We start from the raw sequence: 25,377 nt of genomic DNA, 5'->3' as shown, positions 1-25,377 counted from the left end.
AAAAAAAAATACTTTCAACAAAGATAATGATTCAAGTGTTCTTTAGTTACCTCTTCAACCTATCCAATGCCCAGGAAACATTCAGTCCAACGATTGTCGAACCAGAAGTGAACAGTGAGCAGGTATTCCATCTTGCTTAAAGTGAAGCATGTCTTTGTTAAGTAACACGTTTCCATTGTCACCAGACTGATTTTCTAAGGCACGGACTATTAGTGGATGAATAACTTCATCCAGTAACTGCAAATATTTTTCACCTGTCAAATTCCCATCAATAAATACTGGACCGATTATGGAAAAGTTGAATGGCCGACAAGATCTGCTGATCTTACACCGCTGGACTTTTTTTTGTGGGGTCATCTAAAATCAATAATTTATAAAGGAATTCATGCTAACATACAAGGTTGAAAAATAAAATTGTAAGAGCATGTAGGGATGTAACTAAAGAAACTAATAAGATGTGAATTTCAACAGACTATTATTGTTTACAGAAAAATGGGAATCATTTTGAAAAAATTATTTTAAAATTGATAATTTTATTTTATCAAGATAAAAAAAATGCGTTTCATTTGTTATTTCTTAAGGACGGCTATTATTAAAAAATTTTCATAGCAAGATTAACTAATGAAATATTTAAGCTTTATTTTTTGATTAACAATTATTTATTTAATTATTTAATCATTAAGTTTACCTGGTAATAAACTTTTCAGCATGTTACCAACAAAGAAGTAGGTACCTTATTATTGCTTTTACGTATATTTAACTGATTTTATAATGCTGTGTTTACCGGTACATTTTTTCAATGCTGGAGAAACCAAAAACCCAGATTTTAACAAGAATGGACGATTTCAGACCTAATGCTTTGGGTCAGCAACACTGTATCCCAACATAACCTAAAAAAAAAAAACATTTTTAATCATAATTTCAATAACGGTGAACCAATTTTTATTTTATTTGTACCAAATTACTTGTCATTCTAAGGGCCTTCCAATGAGTCACGAGCTACATCTCATTTTAACAGAAATTAAGTTTTTAACCCTTGTTAAAAAACATTTAAGGGTAAAATTTTGTGTTGATAATTTAAAAAATAACTTTCACAGTTTTAATTCACAGATTATGATTATTTCAAACGGTTTAAGAAATAATATCATATAATTATGTAATGCTATAGTTATTTTTGTTGAACTGAAATTTAAAAAATGTACTACCCCAAACGGTTTTTCACACCTACCATGCGAAAGGGTGAGCGGATTTTAATTTTCTTTTCACCATAAATAATTTTTATTTTCAGGTTGTAAATTAATGTAATTAAATGTTACCATTGCCATTTAAGATTTTTAAGTTGGAGTAGGTGTAGCAGGGAGGGTGGATTTCACCCCTTTGGAAATAATTTTAAAACAGTTCCCCCCAAGAATAGTATACATCCTGCAAACATTAATACGATGGGCCTGATAGCTGTTGAATAATAAATAGGGTATTTTTCAAATGATCACCCAGTATAATGATGAAATATGAGTGAATAGGTAACACTTACTTGGTTCTCCATTTCTCCTGTATAAATACATAATTTGTTTTATTTATGCATTTGTTTCAGTCTACTTATTAATAAATATCGCTATAAAATTTAATAACCTTCTCCTGTTTTGTTGAATGTTACATCATAATAATTAAAAAAAAAATAGTATTAAATAAATATAAGGCTTATATTTATTTAAAGAGTAATAAAGGGACTTTAACTGTATTCTAACATTTCAGGTAAGACTCTTGACTTAATAATTGTATAAATATTTGATGTTAATAAAAACTAATATTTTAGCAATCGTGCAACTGTCCATTTTATTAAAGAATTGCAGGATCGTAACACAGTTTCAAATGAAATAAGTTTAAATGAAGTGCAGCAAAAAATGTATATATGTAATTTAATAATTGTACAAGGAAGTCATGTGGTGTCCACATCTGATTTTTTTAATATTCTGATAAAACTGGTTTCCCTGTTCCTCATTGAAGTCACCCAGTTATTAGGGAAGTAGTTCATGGAAATAAAGAGAATGAAAATCCAACATTTTTTACATACCCAAGCCTATTAAAATTTTCAGACATTTTACTAACAATTTTATCACTTTTTTTTTGTACAATTCTTACAATAATATTATAATACATACAATAGTATTGTATAAGGAAGGAAAATTTCTTGGGCACAATATGTTTATTACGCCCAAGAAATTTTAAACTACATTAATAAAAATGTAAAATTTATTTTCTTAATCTTTTCTCCACTTTTTCAAACTGTCTGTCTGAAATTAATTTTAAAATTTGAAATTCAAAAAAATGCCAGTATCTAGTTTTTCTTTACTTTCAGATATGAATATAACTGTCATGTTATTTAACATCACACTCTGATGTACAAACATTGATTTCTTCCTAATATTATCTTTCTTAAATTTTTTCGTATGAATTTTTTTTTCTGCAACATCAGGCAACAACCAATGGATAAGTGCTAGACATCACTAAATAGTACAATTCATATTCTAGAAGAACTATTAGGAAAAACAAAGTCTTTCTTATTTGGAATTGTAACAATTTGAAATTTTTTTTTGTATAGCCTTCAGGAATCACCATCAGGTATTACTTCAGAGGATGAATGAGGATGATATGTATGAGTGTAAATGAAGTGTAGCTTGTAGTCTCAGGTCAACCATTCCTGAAATGTGTGGTTAATTGAAACCCAAACACCAAAGAATACCGGTATCCGTGATCTAGTATTTAAATCTGTATAAAAGTAACTGCCTTTACTAGGATTTGGACATTGGAACTCTCAACTTTGAAATCAGCTGATTTGCGAAGAAGTGTTTACCACTAGACCAACCCAGTGAATTATCAATTTGGAATTGTACCCATTCAACTTAACAACATTAGCAGCCACTAGACAGACTATCCCCAAAGCCTTGAGAATAACCTGATAATCATTTAAGTGACTGCTAATAAATCAGTGATTATATTGTAAATCAAGATTGTGTATACTTTTCTATTTTTTTGTAAAAGCAGGAAATAAATCAATTTACTCAAATTAAATTTTAATGTTTTTTTTGTTTGTTTACTTCAAACAAAAAAAAACATTAAAATTTACAGCTGTTAAGCTGTAAAAATGTAAATGGTAAATCCCTATTATTACATTAAAAAATAAGATTTCTGTCATTTTTAATTCCTCGCACAAAGTAATGTTAAGTATTGTGATCGTGAAAAATCTCAGTTTTCAGATTTCAATGGAAACATCCATTTTGACTAGTTTTGGCGTGACATCTGTATGTACGTATGTATCTTGCATAACTCAAAAACGATTACCCGTAGGATGTTGAAATTTTTGATTTAGTACTGCTGTAACATCTAGTTGTGCAACTCCCCTTTTGATTGCAATCGACTGGACCAAAAGCGTCCAAAAAAGCCCAAAATCCAAAAATTTAGATTCTGGACTTCTTAACTGCAATAATAAGCCCTCATTGAGAGCTTTTCAATAGTATATCATACAAGGTACTTATTTTCAATGGCTCCAGAATTATAGCTAAATAAAATTTTAATTAATGAAATGTTTGGATCTTACAAGAGGAAGGGTACATAAGTTCAAATCCTACTTCATCTCCTTTTTTAACTTTTTTTTTTAATTTGGGTATATTGATTATTATTAACCTCTGATTGTAAAAAAAAATTACATTAAATAATAATTCAATAATGACGATAAAAAATGAAAAAAATATCAGAAGTTATTAATGAAATAAAATTTGTTGTACTTTTCATTAAAAAAAAATTGTATATGTAACTTAATAGGCAGGCATACAAGGAAGTCATGTGGTGTGTACACATCAGGTTCTTATTTTTACAAACTTCTGTAATATATGAGCAAAATGAGCTGTAAAATTAATTAATTTTTATTTATTATTATTTATTAATGCATGTGTCTTTCATTTTGGTAAATTTTAAATAATTATTCTACAGCTCACTTACTCATATATTAGCAGAAGTTTGTAAAAACAAGAGATAAATATTAAAAATGAAAAACCACAATCTGATGTGGACACCACATGATGTCCTTGTACACCTATTAAATTAGATTTAACATTTTTAAAAGAACATAAAATTTTATTTCACTAATAACTTCTGATTTTTTTTTCATATTCTTGTTTTTGTTGTGATGCTAGTTTTCCAGTAAAAAAATATATACGAAATAGTGAAACTAAAAAAAAATAGCAACAATTTTGTTTTAGGTATACAAAATAATAAATAAATAGTTGAGTGCAGCTTTTACTGAGAAAGTATAATAATAAATGAGAAGCTTTCCTGTTTATTGACAACAATTTATAATTTGCTCAATCATCAGTTCAACTGTTTATTTATTTGACATTATTACCAAACCAATAAAAATCCCTTTTGGCATGGCATTAGGCAGAGGTAGATTTCACCAGTACTAAGTAGAAGATAAAAAAGATTTCCACCTTAAAGTTAAGAAAAATTTTTAATTTACTCAATAAAACAATGGTTGCACGTGAAAAAAGTTTCACATGTTTAGCATACAAGCCCATCTTTTTACAATTCCAGCAACATTTTGTTCATCCCTTACTGTGAGGGCTGGTCACATCAAAAATTGTCTCAAACAAAAGTTTTAGGTACTGCTTAGAGGACTAACTACCACTTTAAACCGATTCGATACTGTGCCTATTAGGGAAGGTATATGATATTTTTTGTCTTCAAAACCCTATTTTTTCCACCTCCAGGGCCAATGGTTGGTGATATCAAAAAATTTTACTTATATAAGTTTTAGGCCCTTATCTAAGGAATAGTAGGAACTCTAAAACGAATTCTATATTTTACTTAACAAAAAGTTATAGCGACATTTTATTTTTTCAAAAAAAAAACGTCCCATTTCCACCCCCATGGTCCCATTTTGCCCATTAACAAACTCGACCGAGATTTTGGGTCGTTATATTTTATGTATAAATTTGAAAGTGATTGGTGGAAATTTACAACAGTTATAGTGTGCACAAGAAAGTGAAATATGTATATATGTAAACTTTTGAACTGATGGTGGTTTTGGGGTCTGGAATATGTGAAAATGAAGATATGTTGAGATTTTCCATAAGTTGAATCATGATTTCTTATGAAATCTACCGAACAGCCCTTCTGAAATCTTATTTTTCAATAGAATAATGATTTATTATTTAAATTTTTACATAGTTATAAACTAAACAAACAAAAGGTATTAAAATTTAATCTCCTTCAATTTTATTATTATTTAGGGATTAAAAATATTTCTTAAACATGATTGTACACTCTTTTCCATTATAGTACTATTATTATTCATAAACGTTTGTTTGTACTTAGTGAGCTAATATATTGTTGATAAGGGAATTTATTTTTAAAAGATTGGATAAACTATCCATTTCATTAATTTTCACATATACATATTAGTTTTTTTTTCAATTATAACATGACAAACCCGTTAAATCTTATAAGACTAGTCTTTTTGACATAAAATTATTTTAAAATAACAGGGACATAAAATTATTTTAAAATAACAGGTACATAAATAAATTATCATGAAAAAAACATGGGCTGGTAACATTAACATTACTGAAACAATCAACATGGAAAAACATGACTGGAACAGCTAACTTGTTTTATTAAAAACTGATATGAAGTTCTGTAGTTAGTTACCAATAAAAGAAGTACATGTTCTATGTTTTCTTTTTCTTTGTTTTTTTAATATTTTATTTTATTTTTTATTTGTTCAAGTACTATTTATACAGTATCAATCAATAAAGAAAAAGAAGAAACGTAAACAGAAACAGATTCACTTGAAATGTGATTTAAATAAAAATTTATCAAATTACATAATAAATACTACTTTTGTTTTTACATCATTAATTTATTTCAAAGAAATTTTGTTTGTAATTGATAACTTTGTCATTATTTTCATTTAAGGTAATTACCATTGCGGACATTTACATTTTTTAACCCTTTGAGTCATGAATTATTCACAAATTTTATCCTAAAATGTCACTCCAATTATCCATATTTTGCAATCATTTACTAAAACTTGCATAAAATTTGTTTCAACAGATGGGATTTAATAATTTTTTTTTAAGTAAGATGGTGCTATTTTACACTGTAATTATTACAGATTAATTTGCAAGCATTACAAATTTTTATAGTAAAAATTATTTTATTAAATTTACCTTGAAATTGTTTTGATCCACTTTTAGTCTTGGAGTATAGAAATTAATTCTTATCATTTTTTAATACTAAAGCCATAATTTACAGCTTTTTTATACACATACAAAATTCTATAGAAAAATAAGCAATTGACACCGGTTCTTCAATTTTAATAAAATAAATCCAAAGGGACATTTTACATAGTGATCCAGTTTAGTTTTTTACTCACAGCTTCTAAACTTAACAAAAAAGGTTTTGACTAAAAATTTTGGAAAGTAAACTGAACTTATTAAATAAAAATATGTACATAATATAAAAAAAATAAAATACTTTAACACAAACAGCATGTAAACCCCTTTTGCACTTTACACACACAGATCTTGGGTTTTTTCTTGTGGCTGCTGTTTTAGTAGCAACTGCACTGCAACACAGCAACTTCTCTCCTTTATTCTAGGTAGTTTTTTTCATTTTCACAGTATTAACTTACACAGCTTCGACTAGCAACAGTATCATTGTGGTTATACGCATTTTTTGTTAGCCACTATTGTGAAAGGGATTCTACTATCAGCATTGTAAATTTCAACCTCTCCACCGGTCTAATGTTATTATCGCTACAATTTTCCTTTATTAAATGTATGCATTCAAGGGCATCCATATTGAAAACAACTTTTTCCAATATTTTGTTTTACTTTCGTCTAAGCAGCAATACAACATCTGGTCATTATTGTCAATACCATCCATATACTGGTTATATTTCTTTATAATGTTAGGTTTACGGATTAAAAATTACACAAACAATATGATAAATAAATGAAAATATTAACTCTTCTTTCTTTTCCTGTTTAATCTCCGGGATGGGTAAGAAAACATTAACTAGCTCAACAATACAGAACCACCGGGTCGGTCTAGTGATGAACGCGTCTTCGCAAATCAGCTGATTTCGAAGTCGAGAGTTCCAATGTTCAAATCATAGTAAAGACAGGCAACTTTTATACGGATTTGAATACCAGTTTTCTCTGGTGGTTAGGTTTCAATTAACCATACATTTCAGAAAAGGTCGATCTGAGACTGTACAAGACTACACTTCACTTACACTCGTACATATCCTCATTCGTCCTCTGAAGTAATAACTATCGACAATATCAGTATGATATTGTAAGTAATACATCGATAGTTGTTTGTAAAAAATCTATATTATTTTTAATAAAATTTAAAAGAAATATATTTTATATTTATATATTATAATATAAAATAATTTTTTACATAACTTACAAATAACGTTTACAAATTTGTTTACATAACGTTTACAATACGTTTTAAACGTTTGTTTAATTTAACGTTTACATTAACGTTTTAAACGTTTACAAATAACGTTTTTACAATGCATTGTAAGATTATTTCGTAATCATGGATTTTCTAAATGTCCCCGTAAGATCGGATGTTGACTTTTCTAGGTTATACGGGAAACGTCCGACAGATCGGACTTTGGCGCTCAAAGGGTTAATGTCATTCATACTGTAATAACACAACATGTAATTTTTATTTTTATAACATCTTTTACGAAAAACACAAGTATAAATAAAATAGAATCATTAAAGAAGTAAAACTAAACTGTATTTTAACAAAGATCAACATTTAAAAAAAAATTATGTTGAGTTAATATTTATTAAATTTCATGAAGATTAACAAAAATTTACAACTCCCTTTAAAGTTATGCAATGGATACAGTATTTTAAATAGATTTTACATTTACAATTACTTTTTACATTTGCTGTGCTAATGGATTAGTAGAAAATATAATTATCTATAGCATTTTAAGAACTGAAATTAAGACTAGTTGCAAACACATCGCATAACATTTAAAACATAAATTTGTGTATCAGATGCTGATTTTGGTGCTTCATAACTGATTTGAAACTAAGTCTCAAATCCATCGGATTTTACACTCGGTATAGTTAATTTAGTAATATAAAGAAATGAGAAAGATAATAATTATAAAGGAAGATGTAAAAAGATAATAATTTTAGTATACGTTTAAAAGATTAATGCAGAAAAGAAAGTTTTTACTTTACATGCAGTGACTTCACTTCTCTATTGAGAAGTGCATTAAACTAGTTACTGATTGAAGAGTGTTATAATCTAAAATAAATTTTTAAAAGTTACATTTAAGCAAAGATCCATCAGTTTTTATGTAAAAGCACTAAAAGAAATTAAAATAAAACATTTGAAATTCACCATACCGGTGATACCTTCATAGTAAGACATATTTTAAATAGATTTAAAACGTGGAGATTATAAGTGAACTTGTCATTTTCTTTTTTTGTCCATTCACAAGCGTTGAACTGAATGATGATAAAATAGTTGCTATATACTATGATTGACAGTTAATATAAATAAACCTTTTGAATCGATTCAATTATCAGTTATTTTACAATACCAAGTTATAATTATATTAAGTTTGTCATTTTTGTGGATACATAAAATAAATTATAAATTATATATATACATGTAATTTATTTTGTACATGTAATACACCTGAATATTTAGAAAAATGTTGTATTTTAGAACATAAACAAAATACAAACTTATAAATTAGATAAATCTTGAAAACTATACATTGTTTAGTGGCACATCTGTTCTGAGAGTTGGCTTAATTGCAACCAATTTTAATTCAGTTGATCGTAACAATTATCAGTTTTAATTTCTGACAAGTTTATCTCAGCTAATAATGTGAGATAGTACTTAAATAATTGATGATGAATCAATGGATTTGAAACTTATTTACTGAATAAATTGATAAAGTGTACATTGAACTTGCTATTAATTTGGTGTGTTTGTGGTGGATTTTGTTGATTATATATATATATAATCTTGAAAAAATAATATAGTTGTAAAATTTTGCACTATGGGTAAGATCAATGTCTAGAAAATTTTAATTTTCTGATACTAAGAAGTGCAAATATGTCTGGTGCAGATACAGGATATAGGAACTGGCAATTATATACAAAATGTACATAGTAGAATCTAGAAATAAAATAAAAATAAAAGGTAATTTCATCAACTGCTGAACAAATAAAAGAAATTAAAAAAAATTAAGAGTTCAAATACTAAATTATAATTTTATATATTAAAAAAAAGAATTTGTAATACTTTCAATGATATAATAATAGTTATTGATATTGTCTGCTTTCTCAATCCATCACTGCAGTCATCTGAAAATAAAATGAACAAAGGAATTTTACCCACGATTAACATTAATGAATTTTTCTTTTTAAATCTTTATTTCTACAAATATTTTTACAGATTCTTAGGTTAATATATCACACACCATAAAGAAAAGTAACAGGAAAATTAAATATACAACATGCTAAAACGGATAGAACTTCATTTTAATTGGACAGTTTACAAATTTATAGTATGAACCCAATATTTGTACATATTTTATCGAAGGTCACGTTTCACTGCTCATATATTTACATAAACTAATACATTAAAATCTGACTAAATTAAATTGAAACATACCAGCATATTTTTCAGTAAAGATTATAGCCATTATTAAAAGTTTACTTTTGGTGGATTTTATGAAGCTGGGAACTAATCATAGCGGAATTAGAGAATGCTTTCAAAACTAAGGCTCAGAATTCAGAACTAGGATGTCAACAGCAGGAACTATCATCCGTAATAATCAACATCTACATTTAGCTGCTTTTCTTGTTCAAAAAAATTTGCGAATTTTAGTAAAATTTTAATTATCCTCTTATAGCTCAGACCATGTATCATTGATCACTATGTCTTCTGTCATCTCAAAGAAGTAAGTTTCTAAATAGCTGAATGAAAGTGAAAAATTAAAACAACATGCTGAATTCGCCAAAAGGCGAATTTTTATGCATTAGGTTGCCATAAATGCACGTATAGGAGATAGTAAAATGACCTTAAACATCTCAATATGCATACGTATGTGGTAGTTTATGCATAAAAATTCACTTACTATGGTTTCAGCTCTCATTAAGTATGATAGTTTTGTATTTTTGCTGGAAGGAAACAGAACTATGAAAATGAAATTAATCATGTATTAAACAAGGAAGGATGTTTTTTGAAAATTTAATTTCTTTTGGTGGTCGAAAAGTACATGGAATGCAACAAAGTACTAGCCGCACAACAGTATATCAAAAGTATCCTGTTATAAGGATAAAAAATGTGGGAGCTTGGGTAAAGGAAGAACATCTTAAAGTTTCCAGGTTGCAGCGCTTAAGAAATAAAGAAAGGGAAAGACAGCTACAACCACATTGATTGATAATCTGGGGAAAAGATGGCTAAAACAGTAAGTACACTTTTAGACACTGGAGGAATGTAAATATCCTAGAATAGTATCTGAATATAATCCATGAGAAAATCTCCCAGGAAGAAACCGACAGGAACGATCGGGCAGCAGAAAGAAGGAATCGTATGACAGTTGGCAGGACAGGAAAACCTGGTGGATGGGATAAGATAAATGACTAATTTATCTTCAAAAACCTCACCAGAAAAAAAATATCAATATTATTACAGAAATAGTGTCATAATTTGTTTTCTTTCAATAACCGTTACTATTGAAATGTTGCTCGTGTAACACCAACTACCTATTTTTGGAGTAACGATTTGTAGTATACAAATGATGACAAAACTATACGTGGTGGTATAGTGCCAGGACTTATAATAATCAGAAAATAATGCAGTACAGTTTATGGGAGTGCCTGTATTAACTTATAAAACATTAAAGTTACCCTGACAGAAATGCAGAATTCTTTAAACAGCGGACTCATGTGATTTAACAGAATCTAATGAAAAGTTTTTATAAAATTAGATGAGACCATTTAAGGGCAGAATTGACATACATCCAAATTTACTGATAGTCACTTCTCAGAAAAGTTGTAACCAGAATGGAATTATATGTGTCACTTTCCATGTAGGAACAAAAAAACTCAAAAGATAAGATAATTGAATTTAAGAACAGTCATTTCTCCAAGAATGAGAAATATTATATCTGAGAATAGCTCGATTCCCCAACTCAATACATAGTAACCACAGGTTACTTTTTAAGTAATCATACAAAGATTAGATTCAGAATAGGTTGATACAAGAGATCAAAGAACAAAGTTTCTAATGAAATAGATATACTTCAAATAAAATAAGTAAAAAAAATGAATAAAAGTTTCTCAACAAATAAATTAAAAAGAGATTTAACGAATAAATGTAATATGATGTAATCTTGGACAAATCAGAAATATGACTGTTAAAAAAATATGGGAACAATATTTAAAAGTATTAAAAATGTGCAGTTGAAAGTTAATTGAAAAAAATTCTATGGACTGCTACAATGAGAAATAAAGACATTGGAAAAACTATTGGTAAACAATAATAAAAACAAAATATTTTTACAGGACAACATAATATCACGGACATTTTGGAACAATAATCACAATGCTGAGTAGAAATGTTGAAATAAAGACATCAGTCATGAGTAATATATGGCAGTTATTTTTTTTTAATTTTATGCAAAACTTAAACTGAAGTCAAAAATTAAAAACACATACCTTAAAATTGAAATTAATATATTTTAAATATTAACTTAACCTGATCATCTTCTCAGCAAGTATGTCTGTTAACATTGTAAGAGGTAGATCGACAGAAAATTCATTAAATTTCTTTTCCTATTACTAAGCGGTTTACTTTCACGGTGTATAAGTATATACGCATACAGTGAAAAGAACCGATATAAAAAATAACAATTTGCTTACTTCATCATAAATAGAATCTAAATCAGAATGTTCCAGGGAGAGGGAACAATGAGCTGTCTTCACATGTTATGAGTATGCTAACAAATCAGTAAATTGTAATAGACTGACAACTATCTACCATATATCACTGATCTACTATTAAACTAAACATTTCATATACAACATTGTTCACCCACTTTTTTTTGGGATATTTTGCAGATTTTGTTCATTAATACTATTAACAAAGTGACATTTTATTTAAATAATACTTCTGATAACAATTAAAATTTATAAAAATAATACTGATAAATAATCAAACCTAACAATCTACTTTAATTTTCTAAAATGTATGTTTTCCAACACTATGCCACTAGTTATGCTTTGTTATACAATGTCATTATAAAAATCAGATTACTATTTATAAAACATATGAGAATAAAAAAAAGCACAAATAAATAAAACAATGTATTTATAAATAAAAGCATGCAAAGTATGTGATAATTTTTAAAACTTACTTGTCCATATTAAAGCTTTGTCTGTAAAAAAATATATATTATTAATCATAATGGCATGTTACATGATCATAACTACATAAAATAGTTAACTTTGGCTGCTGGGATATCTGATTAGTCTTGCTGCAACAGCTAAGCTCATTCTAAGAAAAACTGCACTTCTTAACAATAACTAAAAAAGAAAACCTTGAAAAAATTTCCTTATATATTTATATATATATAAAATAATTTTATCAATCCAAAATTAAGGAATTACAACACTGTAATCAGACGGAATTATACCAAAATTATCTTATAAGTAATTGAAAAACAAGTCTGACTAGTCTAGAAAATTAACTCAAAAGGAGAATCCTAAGGAGAATTTATGGTCTCAGAAAAAAAGAAGGGTATAAACTAAAATCAAATAAGGAATGTATAAAACCCCATTTGGAAACCACAGTTAGAAAAAGAATATTAAAATTCCTTGAATGAATGAATTCAAAAAGGTTAAATAAGCAAATTTTTGAAAACTAGAAATTAAATAGTCAAACAGGGTCATAAACTAGGTGAAAGAGGAACTTCAAAACTAAAAGGATAAAATAGGACTATTTGGACAGAATGAAGTTTAGAGAAGTAATTTATAATGCAAAGGTTCTTGTGGATGAACGAAGAAAGAGCACCAGAAGAAAGTGGACAGAAGAAGAAGAAGAGCAGGTGCAGTTAGAGAAAATATGGAAAAGAAGCTAAGAAGAAATGATACTGGTGTGGCCTTAATAGGCTGTTTCAAAATAAAAAAATAAATAAATATCCTTTAGTCTGAGATCTGTTACTTCCAGCATTGAAAATAGGGGGGCAGTGTTGATTGCATTTTGCCTATCATTATTTGCTTTTTAACAGTGCTGTGATTAATATCATTGTTGCAAGTATTACAACAGTGAAAACAATTCAGAAATTATGAAATCAAAGACTAAGACTACTTAAAAATGTTACCATCATTTCCTTTATTAAAGTGTTAGTACAAAACTGAATAGTTTATAAGTAAAAATTAAAATTAATCTTTAATTATAAAAGTGGAAATTTTACAAAAAATAATTTTAATATAAGATCTGCTGTTATACCAGTGCATTAATATAACAGTTTCTATACTTGTATAATGCCTGCACATACATTGACAACTGATTTATATGAACAAATTAAAAAGATACAGAGGGTGGAATTTTAAAAGTGATTACATCGTTACTAACTCTGACTCTGTTTGCCTTGGATATATTTTTGGATACACCTGGGGCATTTAACAACTTGTGGTGGTGGCCTTCTGCCTTGTATCAATTACAATAGTGGACATCTACGTGTGATGTGATTGGAGTGCTACAAAAATACTTTTGTAACCGATATGTAGTGCTTTGTGATGGTGGCACTGAGGTGACTAAGATGCTGTCTAAGAGGTGTCCCCAAGGCAGTGTGCTGGGGCCCCTGCTTTGGGTGGTAGAGGTTGCCCAGTGGCAACCTATGTATCATCGTTTACACTGATGATGAACTTCTGCTGTCAAAAGACCACATGATACTGCTGAAGGGCTGTTTGGCTGCTGCGCGGCAAGCCTGTGTTTCGATGACCAGCCATCCTATTCATTATGTCTCGTTGCAACAGTATTTGGGTGTACTTCTTGATGAGAATTTCAGATTCAAGGAGCACTTTTAGAGTGTCACTATGAAAGCATGTGATGCCTCCTTTGGCATTCTGGTGGTTCACCCCAAATGGGGTCTAAATTTTAAAACAATGGAATTTTATATAAAGGTGTGTCAGAGGCGATTATGCTTTACACAGCACCTGTTTGGGCAAACAGAATGAGGTATAAAAGCTATTGTAACATTCTGTTGAGAGCTCAGCATCTCCAGTTACTTACTGTGATGGGGGACTATAGGACTATTTCACATGAGACAGTTCTAGTTATCGCAGGTGTTAAACAAGTGACATCCTCCTGTCAGAACATAAGTTACGTTACACTGCAAAAAGTCAGGTGAACCGACTGCACAGCGAATTCAGTAAATAGAGGAGGAAGGTTTTGGTGTTTGACAGGACTTCTGGGATGAGACAGTAGATAGGCGGTATACGCATGGTCTCTTTCCAGACGTAGGGCATTAAGAGTTTTGCCTTGTAGATCTCGCCAAACAGACATGTGAACTCAGTTCCTTTTGGGGCATGATGCATTTCAGGACAGACTAACTTGATTTGGCTCAACTGACTTAGGAGGTCAGAGTCCTCAATGCTTAGTAACAGATGATGCATATCATGTGCTGTATGTCTGCTCAAAATATAAGTTTAGGAGTGCAGAGGTGGTCAGGGAGATTGAGGGTATTGGTTTGAGTCTGGACATGCAGGCTATCTGGAAAGTTTTTAGGTGAGTGTACATTGTTGAAAGATTTTTAAGGATTTTGGCGCTCAAAAAACTGCAGAGGGTGTTTAGCGTAGAATAGTAGCCTGGTAAGGCAAAACTGCGATGTTGCGAACAATTTTTGAGGGTATGAGATTAATATTTTGTTATAGATCAACTTGTAAATTTTAATTGGTTATCAGTTTTTTGATTCAGTTTAGATGAGTTTGCAAAATATCTTTTGTTACTTGATGGTTTTAACATTGATGGAAATGTCTTTTGAGGCATTTGCATTGGTACTATCCTGATAGAGGCCATACTGAAGATTGAAATATGTAAACAGGTATTGAGGGTCTAGAAGATGACCTCCGGTAAAGCCCATCAGAGCTATGAAGCAGAGGAGGTGGTGAGATGACTGGGATTTTTACAGGCGGGTGTCTTCCCCTACGGGATCAGAGTGCATGGATGGATGGATGGACAAATTAAAAAATTTTAATTTTGTTTTACAACAAAAATTTCAATAATTAATATTAAAAATTATTTTAAAAATACATTGTAAAACCTACTTTAATTGAAATGCCAGATTACTAAATGAGGTAGGTAAGTTAAATGTTTTATAATTCTGATGTTTTAATGATATTATTCATAATTTAAACTAAATAAACTCTTCTAAAAGGTCACTTATTTTCTGTAATAAAATAGAGTAACAGTCTATTGTATTGCAGTTTTAAACCGTTTGAATATGTTTTATTTTTTAAGTCCTACAAATAATAATGAAAAAAGAGTAGTGATAATGTTAACAGTTTCAAAACAATCTTATAAAAATCCTGTGCACTTACTCAGCTGGGACAATTATTCATTTTGTGGTAAACAAATTTGTTAAAAATGACTGTACATAAGTGACTTTTTATGCCTTCTGTAAACGAGTCTGCATTACATTAGGGACTCTTATGGACTCCATGTTTGCCAAAATAGTAACATTAGCTGTCTTGTTTATAATTTCACTGGTTTATCATGTAGAACTAATGATTGATTTATCTCCAGAATATCAGCAACCTGCTTAAAGCATAAAAGAGGAGCATTGTTTACAGACAGTTTGGAAATAATCTCTCAGCTATTATATAAAAATTCAATCGCTATATTACTGGCCCTTAGCCTATTTTAGAAACTACTCTATGTTTCCTTGCAAAATAATTCTCATTGTTTAAGAATAAATTAATATTAAAGTAACAAAAAATTGATTGCATTGTGTTACAACCAAACTACATAACTAAACTAAATTCTACCAATAGCATAACTTAATATCTACTATATCTTAATACCTTCAAAACCACAAAAAAGTACAAAGTAACAAATAAATTTAAATGGAAAACATTAAAAGAATTGTCCAAAGCACATGGACAACATTAATAGAACAAAGGCTCTTACCCGTGTCAGGTAACCATGATTCTAATAAAAACTGAATTCTAAATTCATATACATATATAAGCAAAAAACGTACATATATGTAATAGGGACACACGTTAATAGCCACAAAAACAAACTGAACAAATTACCTGAGTAGTAAACACTTGTCTTTCTTTTCACATAATTCGTACCAGGTATTTTTAATTCACAGTCAATCAATGCGGTTGTATACAACTCTTCATCCTTAAGTATGGCTACTGACGTCATATCATAAAGAAGGCCTCTTTTTTTAAATTTTGATGTTACCATTTTCAATGGAACTCTAGACAAAAAGAGAATAATAATAATAACCAGCAAAAAATCTTTTTACTTTTCAAAATAACAGAATAAAACAAATACAACTTGGAAGTAAGCACTGATTCAAGTGCTTACTCCCAAAAAAACTTTAAAGAAAAATCTGAAGAGTAAAAATCCAGATATATTTAAACAAATATTACCATTTAAATTAACACCATTCTCAATCTATAGCATTAAAATAATATAATTATTATTCAAATTTTAAAATGGAGGAATTCATAATTTAAAAGGAATTTTATTGTTACACTCTTAAGTTTTTGCATTACATTAGTGCTCATACATAATGGCAGAAGCATAAAACCTTGAAGCAACAAAAGGAAAATACAAATTGAGCCAAATAAGAAACACAGAAACATATAAATAAGGTAAGGTTACAAAATTAATTTCATAAATGTAATTATTGTAAAACAAAATAATAGTAAAGCATTGTAACCAGTGAAACTTATACCTTCAATGGAAATACTGAATGAGACAATTGAATTTTGAAAGTAGTTTTGTTGTCGTTACTGCTACCATGTATAATAAATGAAAATTCCAACTGTAAGGCTTTTTCTGTTGGGTTGGCATCCTTCTCTGAAGCACATGCGGTAATCACTTTCCAATTAGTAGTGAGTTAATCATGATAGAGAAATACACAATGCAGTAGCACATAACTACTGTGAAAACATATTACAAATACGGGTTACTGTGCTGAAACTATGTGCAAATTACATGGGATGTTTGAGCAGAAAAACGCACCAAACAAACTACTGTAAAAAGGGTGGTTTAAAAGTTTGAACACAGAAGTTCTACCAGTCACTCGGTCAAAAACATTGGTGCTATGAGCACTGAGTCCGCAAGTGTAGTAACTGTCAATGATGTACGTTATCACAAGATTATAACAACATTTTAATGGCCTCAGTCGGTAGTTATAGACTTTGACTTTGATGCTGATGAGATGTTCTTCCTGCAGGATGAAGCCACACATCATGCGGTGTGTGAAACCATTGAGATGTTATAGCAGAAATTTCATTAGGACCATTTTCACACAACAGTGATCATAACTAGTCACCAAGGTCATGCGATCTTACATTATATGACTTTTATCTCTGGAGATCTGTAAAGTCAAAGGTTTACAGCAAACGCATACCAAACATTCCTGAACTTACAGAAGAAGTCTGCAAAAATATGATTACAAATTTTTATTAAAAGATTGCTCGAGTGTCATATGAGACGTGGAGGACATTTGCCAGATATTATTTTCCATATTTAATCAGAACATTTACTCTTTAAAGTATGTCACAACTTTGTGACATATATAACTTTATTCATGCACAAATAAAGGTTCATTTTGTAAATTAAAATCGTGCATTACTTTTGGGACACCTGCGTTATACTCCAATATATCATATTTAAGTAATTGACAGCAATAAGTATTTCTGCTTTTCATAAACATTTTATGCACAAATCTTGTATTACATTATATACAATTTTTTACATTTCTTGACAGATGATAATTATTTAAATATAATAGCAATCACTACCCACATTTTAAAAATCCATCTTATTAACCCTAATTCCTTGTTGTTGCTAATATAATCTCACAATTAAGGCCTTTGAATAGAAACTGACTATTATAGTTTTTTTATTAAAATGTAAATATGTGTATACATACATACACATTTCAATTTCATCTTAAAATTCTCTAGAATTCCTTTCACCTTAAAATCATCAAATGAAAAGTGTGTCCAGGACAAATCATACTCACCATTTAATTTTTTTCAATTCGTAACCTAGATTTTATTACTATAAAATGCTGCAGGAAAGAATTCTTCAAATTACTGATTATTCAGTAGAAAAATTACACTTTTGAATCAGTTAAATAAGGTAATCTAAGTACATAATATACAAACCAACATAATTTTATATCCAAGCAAATCGTTAAAAAACATTTATTTAAATTTAAAATCATTCAAAATTACACTGATATATTTATAGTTATAAAAAAAAAATAATAAAGCATAAAAAAATCTTAATCTTAGTTTATGTTTTGCAATCTGCTCATATTATATTGCATTAAACAGTAATAGATATTGTATAAATATATTTATCGACTAGTTGAAGTATTTAAGAATCTTTTTGCTAATACCAAACATTTAAGCTCACTTTTTTCTTTTTCCCTTATAAGTTCAAGAAACAATCTGCACCGATCAAAATTGATTTGTAAAATCAAATCACAGATTATATGAATGAATATTTGGCTTTGTTTTTCACATGATGTTTATTTGTTTAATGTTTGCAGCACTTTCAGAATAAGAAATGGTAATATAGAGCCTCTCCTTCTAGTTTCATCCACATAGAGAGAATTTAAGAAAAATTATAAATGTTTTCAAGAATCTTACAATCAACATTGCACCAAACTTTACCGTTAACATTGTGCCAAATCTGTATTCACTGTTAAATTTGTTAAAAATATCCATAAAAATGAGCAAATCCATGTTTACAGCTTCTCATTCTTGTTTTGCATATCCATTCAACAATTACGTAGAAATGCCTAATTATTTCTTTGCTTATCCATAAAATTTACTTTGTGTATGTTATCGGTTAATTTTACTAAAATTATGGATTCTGTGGACATTATTGTTGTGATATTCTGTAAGTTACTGCATATGTTTACTTTAATTGTAAATACAATTTTAGTGATCTTTCTAAATTTGAAAATCCAACAAAAATTTTTCTATGTATGCTTTTAAGTTTCTAATCTTTTGTTTTCCTCAGTTAAATTTAAAGTTCTCAGAAGGTTTTTGATTATCTTCTTTTTGCTGTATATGAAAAGACGGTTATGACTGTCTAAAGTCCTCCAAACAAGGTTACAAACTTTCCACGCCTTTCTGTCCAGACTTTTTAACTAATTTAAAAGTAATTATTCAATTTTTGTTATTTTCAGGATCTCAGTAAATTAATAAACTTTTTAATCAAAACAAATTAACTTATTGATTACTATAATAAATACCATACAAATGAGTATGAATTAACAAACAACGCTTTTCAATTTTAACAGCACTAACAGATATCATCAGTTACTCTCTGATCCCAACTCCAGCTTTCACTACAATAAACAGGAACTATGAAATCTAGCCTTAATTCGACTTTTTGTTTTTATAGGTATTTTAAAGATAAAATTTAAGATCGTTTCACGGAATATTGGGATTGTCATCTGTTCTTAATTTAAAGAGTTTATCTTTTTATCTTTCCTATACATCGGTATGAACCATCTTCATCCATTGAGAATAGCAAAAATACATCTGAGTTCTTTTGGTTTCAATACGCTTTTTCAAAAACATTTTAATTTAATTCTTGGGTATGTTTAATCAAAAAAGCTATTCCTTACTTTTCTAACCCAGTAGAATAACTATTCTAGTTAATTTTATTCTCTAATTTTTCAGCTAAAGAAGGAATTAATTGTGACTGGTTCGACAGAAAGCTTTCCCATAAAATACATAGTTTGCTTTGTACTCTTTTTAAAAAAAAGTTACTCCTTGCACTCCTATTTTTTAATACATATATCAATCAATATTCCTTAGGAAAAAAATAAGTGGAAAAAATTCCTTCAAAGCAGTAACTTACTTTCCAGAAATAGATATGACAGATTTTCATTATCTTTTGGTTTAGGCAACCCTTTTCCACCATATTAATCTAACTCTAGTTGTTAATTAGAAGAGTTTTTTCTTACCTTTTCAAGGTACTCAGCTGGGGTAAACATGGTATATTTCATTTTTTTAGACATCCAGGAAACGGGAAATAAGTTACAAGCGAGTCAGCGACTTGTTTATAATGAACAACTCATGAGACTTTTTCCTACATAGCACGTAAACATTATAAGATAAAGCTCATATGAGTCATTTATCTTGTGTAAACTTGTGTACAAATAAAAAATCTTATTATCAAATAGTTTTTAATTTCATAAAATTTTTTTATTTGGCCGTACTTTTAATTTCTTTTTTTTAGGCCATAATAAAATTTTATATAAATATTAAAAGAATTTGAATTCTTTATCGACGACACAATTTGAGTATTCAGTTAAGAACTCTTACAAGTTATATATATCTTCTTGACATTTGTCAAACTGTGACACTGATATATGAAATTTTATAAAAGGAATACAAAGCAGCCTTTATTAAAGGGGGACATTTTTTTCCACCAAAAATAATTAATAATTAGCTAATCAATTCTACAAAAATTTCTCGGTCAGTTTATATGGTCTTGTACCTAAAAAAGATCACAAGAACTTAAAACCTTAACTTCTTGTGATTTTTGATTCCAAGTCATCTGTGACTGCCGCTATTGTTTTGCTGGAGGTTTACTTTAAAGGAAAAATTTGTACTTTCTTACCCTGAAGAATAAAAGAAATAAAATTTTATACTCTTACGTTATTAGAGATACGCAGAATGAATATTTATACAAAACATAGATTTTGCAAACATTATTTTCTTATATTACTAAAGAACAATCACTCTAATACTTTTAATTAAATTTACCTGGCCGAATGAAGTTTTCTGTATAATGTTAACTTTGGTCGAGGAAATACCCCTGTAGCTTGACAATGGAAACTGACAGATCCAGAAGCATCATCTTTTATTTGTACTAGTCTAAATACATCTTCTGGTACTTGAACAGAAACGATCAACAAATGAGTAAGTAGATTCATAAGATCAGATTGAATTAAATTTTTAATAATTTAGCGATAAGTGCAATAATTACTATCGATTATTTCATATTTAATTAGTTCAGCTCGTGCTTTCTGCGTGACCATTTGCAACTTTATACTTGTAACTATAGATGAGTATCCATTTTGTCTGCTATTTCATATTTAACAAACGGTCATGTAAAAATTATAAATATATCAAACCATCTCCGTATTGTAAATTATCAACTTTGAATTTAGTGAAATAAGAATAAATATATCAATCGTATAGTGAATACCAACAAATACGTGTTACTTTTTAAAACAAAGGCAACAGCAAAGTATAATAAAGATGGACAACATCATAAGCAACTTAAGGAATTTGGATTCGGGCGCTAAGATCTAATAACATCAGTAACCAGATAAAAGAGACCATCATATGAATGATGCGAGGTACTGATCTGGAAGTCATCAACGAATTTAAATATTTAGGTGGAATAACGATATGAGAGAATAACTTGAAGCCACGAAATTACATCCAGAATTCTAAAATTACATAAAACCTTCTTTAACGCAAATAAAAATATTCAATCTAAATAAGTTCTACACTGCAACTTTTTTATCTCGGTCAAGATATACATACTTAAAATAAAAAATGTAAGCCTGTATTTCTTGAAAGTTCATGAAGGAAGATGATACCTGACTCCCGAGTTCTGAAATTAAATCTTTTAGAACCGCGATCTAAACGATGAGAAAAGAAAATTTGTCGTGAAATAACTCAAAGGATAACAAAAATAAAATAATCGTTAAACTTGAAGAAAGTAGTTGAAGTTTTGTAAAAGGAATGTAGACGACACAAAGCTGAAGATATAAGAAATCTGTTATGAAATTGTTTGTTATACCTATAGGCTAAATATAAACACAAAAATATACTCACCGAAAACAACCATCCTCTTCAGCATGTAATCTTCTGTATGGAAAGTTGAAACATGACATTCATAATCTCCAGAAAGATCGATGGTCGGCTTATAAATACGTATAGAGCTTGTGCTACCACGGGCGCTCAAGTTTGCTCTTCCCTGGAGAGGACTTAATAGCTGAGGCCTGAATCCTCCAATCCATTGATATACCGGTTGCGGTCCACCGTTAAGAAACCACTTTAAAACTAATCCGCTGTCGTTTGGAGCCAATCTGTACAAGCAGTCAAGGTCGACAACATTGTGTGATCCATTTACAACAGCCGGTGGAACTTTCAGGTCTGTTATTATAACACATCCGGCTAATTTAACACCTAAAAGAAAATGAACACAAATAAGCAAATACGTTGATGTCGTAAAATAATTAAAGTAACAAGAGTGATAAATATATTTTATAAACGATACCACGACCATTATTAGTATTATCGATCTACTAATGGAAAGCTAGGAGATATCATCGCAGGAAAAACTGCGGCGGCAAAGATGGTATTAAATAAAAATGTAAATTTTATTTTTGAAAAGTTTTTTTTTTTAGATTTTATGTATTATGATCAATATAGTTAAACTTTTGGTTTACATTATCTGCAAGACCTCCGATTAAAACAGGCAAGCTTACCGTTTTATTACGGCGCTTCAAAGCAAAACAGTAGATTTGATTTTGTTGCAGATTAAATCCACGGAAATAATTTTAAAATTTATTGTATAACAATACAAACAATTAAGGAACTGCAGAATTATTACTGTGTGCGATTAATTTTTTTGTCAATGTTTGGAAAAATACATGCCTGAAGGGAAAGTAAATAGAGGTCATAGTTTATAAGATTTGTATGATGAAATAAATAAAACACGTGATATCGTTTGCGCAATTAACTGGGGACAATACCATATTAACGTAATCACAATGGTGATTATTATTCTATTAATATAGAATCACTACTTTCAGTTTTAAAGGTCTGTTATCGGATTTCAAAAATACGTGGCGATTTGTCATTATTCATCGGTTCAAACGTAAATATAGATCTAACTTTAATTTATTTTGAACCTTTTTCAGTTTACGTATGCGTAACATAACTACCGTTTTCATAATAGGCCGTAGTGCATAATCCAACAGTATTCGATAATGGAAAATAATTCGATGCGATGCGCGGCTAGTGTTAGCATCAGGTGTTCCGTTCTCGGCACGCACGAAAAGTGTTTAACTAATTCCTATTCTAGAATGAAACGTCTATTCTTTTGTTAATCTCCGATGGAAAGGAGCTCGAGATATATTCTGCTATGATCGGTCGTCTTAAGCTATGATTTATCCACGGTCAGTAAAGAAATCCACCACCGTTCTCTCCCACCAGCCGGCTCCTTTCCTTATCCTTGATCTCTTGTCATTTTATTATTTTTGGTTCTAATAGAATACCGAAAGGTACATGCTGAGGATTCTAATAACCGCAAAGCCATTGCGTCCTTCATACGATCCGGAATCTCTGTTTCTCGATTAGCGGTTAAGCGATTAGCTTAACGGTCGTATGCTTACGGATGCTTCTAATAGTTTGTCTAACGCAAATACAAAAACTATACGACAAATATATCGATTACTAAACGAATCGTTAATACGATTCGATAGAAAAACAACGAAGCGGTGGTGCTACAAATTACAGAAGAGCAATCGTTTTAATTATCCGTTGAAAGTTTTCACATGCAGTAAGTACGTTGAAATATCTCAAACATTTAATTATTTAAGCGCAACGATTTTTTTTACAGATTTTTATAAAGTTGAATTTAAATTTGAGGGTGGTGAAAACCGAAAGCAGATATTAAGTACTTTGATAGTGTAGCGATTCTGATATTAAAAAAATATTATTTTTACTTCGTTATAATTTTCAAGCAATAAGTATTAAAATTTGAAACATTTTTCGTAATTATTAAAAGCTGTAAGACGAGATCTGAATCAGAAAAGTTTTAACATTCTTTAATAATAAAAATAATATCGGCATTATGATACTGCGATTTTAAAATAGTAAAAACATATCGGTTATCGTTTAATGACATTCCGATTATAAAACTATAAAACAGCGATCGATTAATGTCAGGAGTAGAGGCGAAAGGATTAGAGTAAAATGAGAGAAGCGTTTGTAAATTTACAACGGCGTTCATCCGGAAGCATGGATTTTATACTTTATTTAACTTCATCGCTTATCCGTCACACTTCGATAAACAGGCAACGCTGCGCCGGCCTGTTCTTTCATTTTACAACGATTTTTAGTTACGAACAAAGTGAAAGCGATAAAGAAAAACAAAACCTAATGCTAATATTCAAAAGTCTTTCCGGTCGATTATATAAAATATGGCAGCCCTGGTCGCGTCAATCGATGGAAAACTAAAAAAAGAGGTAAAAACGATGACGAATGCGCGATTACGCAATAAGCCTAGTCAAAGTTTTCTCTTAACACTGCTCAGAACAACTTGTTTTCTTTAATAGAATATAATTCGGTACATAACTAAAGTAAATCGGTTCAATATTTAAATTTACTCTCCCCGCTTGTTTATTTATCACGACAGTGGCAGAATCGATTTTAATAGAAATATATCGTTAGCTTAGGACCGTTAGCAACGATGACATATTGACCTAAAATATTTACAAAGTTATCCACAAAACGAAATTTTTTCCGTATTTAATCATTCGAGGCGTAATTCGTTAAAAAAAATCTTTCGTCCGAAGTGTAATATCATCTCTTGCAGCTCCCTCAGAAAGAAAGAACGAGAGAAGTCGTTTAACAAAAACGAGCAATAAATTCGTTTTGTTTGGCTTCTATATTAAATTTGAATGCGCATTTTTTTCTAAAAAGAATAGTAACTTATTTTCAAACAATTACAATATCCACCTCTATCAAATCACAAAAAATAATTATTTTCGAACTTAATTACTTAATTACTTTAGCCCAGAAGGGTAATCTTCAATAAATTACCGAACCTTTTAAAAGGTTTTCTAAAAAATTAAATTAAATATTTTCTTCTTTTATAGAAATAATAATATTATTCTTTCGACGAATTTTTAAATAATACTAAATTCATTTTTTTTAAAAACTGAATTTTTTGCATCCTATTCAACGTGTACATGGGATTTAAGTAATTTTCATTAACGCATTCTGAATTGTGAATTAT

At 29.4% G+C, this 25,377-nt stretch overlaps 2 protein-coding genes across 2 annotated transcripts in view; both read right to left on the bottom strand.

The window, feature by feature from the left end:
* LOC142325634 (UDP-glycosyltransferase UGT5-like) overlaps positions 1 to 831 on the bottom strand; it is a 57,708-nt gene extending 56,877 nt beyond the window's left edge. Inside the window, exon 1 of the mRNA XM_075367638.1 lies at positions 689 to 831. The gene's annotated coding sequence lies outside the window, so the exon portion shown is untranslated. The remainder of the gene's footprint in view (positions 1 to 688) is intronic.
* Positions 759 to 23,673, bottom strand: LOC142325809 (uncharacterized). The gene is made up of 7 exons (XM_075367835.1): positions 23,643 to 23,673; positions 22,185 to 22,538; positions 21,102 to 21,231; positions 16,377 to 16,549; positions 12,473 to 12,493; positions 9,352 to 9,413; positions 759 to 890 (listed from the first exon to the last, which is right to left on the bottom strand). Exons 1-7 carry the CDS (start codon positions 23,671 to 23,673, stop codon positions 852 to 854), a joined length of 810 nt encoding a protein of 269 aa, XP_075223950.1. The 3' UTR covers positions 759 to 851.
* Positions 23,674 to 25,377: the final 1,704 nt, after the last annotated feature.

This window comes from Lycorma delicatula, chromosome 5 (assembly GCF_047948215.1).
Source record: "Lycorma delicatula isolate Av1 chromosome 5, ASM4794821v1, whole genome shotgun sequence".
Classification (NCBI taxonomy): Eukaryota; Metazoa; Arthropoda; class Insecta; order Hemiptera; family Fulgoridae; genus Lycorma; species Lycorma delicatula.
The sequence above is the reverse complement of the archived record's forward strand: the minus strand, read 5'-3'. Positions and strand labels throughout refer to the sequence as shown.

What these genes read in the sequence shown, in the direction of transcription:
- LOC142325809 (XM_075367835.1), bottom strand. Translation starts at nt 23,673, where the DNA reads ATGGCTTTGCGGTTATTAGAATCCTCAGCAT. An exon ending in CAAAGCTTTAATATGGACAA is followed by an intron (nt 9,414 to 12,472) that starts GTAAGTTTTAAA and finishes TTTTATTTTCAG; the next exon opens with ATGACTGCAGTGATGGATTG. An exon ending in CTATTATTATATCATTGAAA is followed by an intron (nt 891 to 9,351) that starts GTATTACAAATT and finishes TTTTTTTTTTAG; the next exon opens with GTTATGTTGGGATACAGTGT.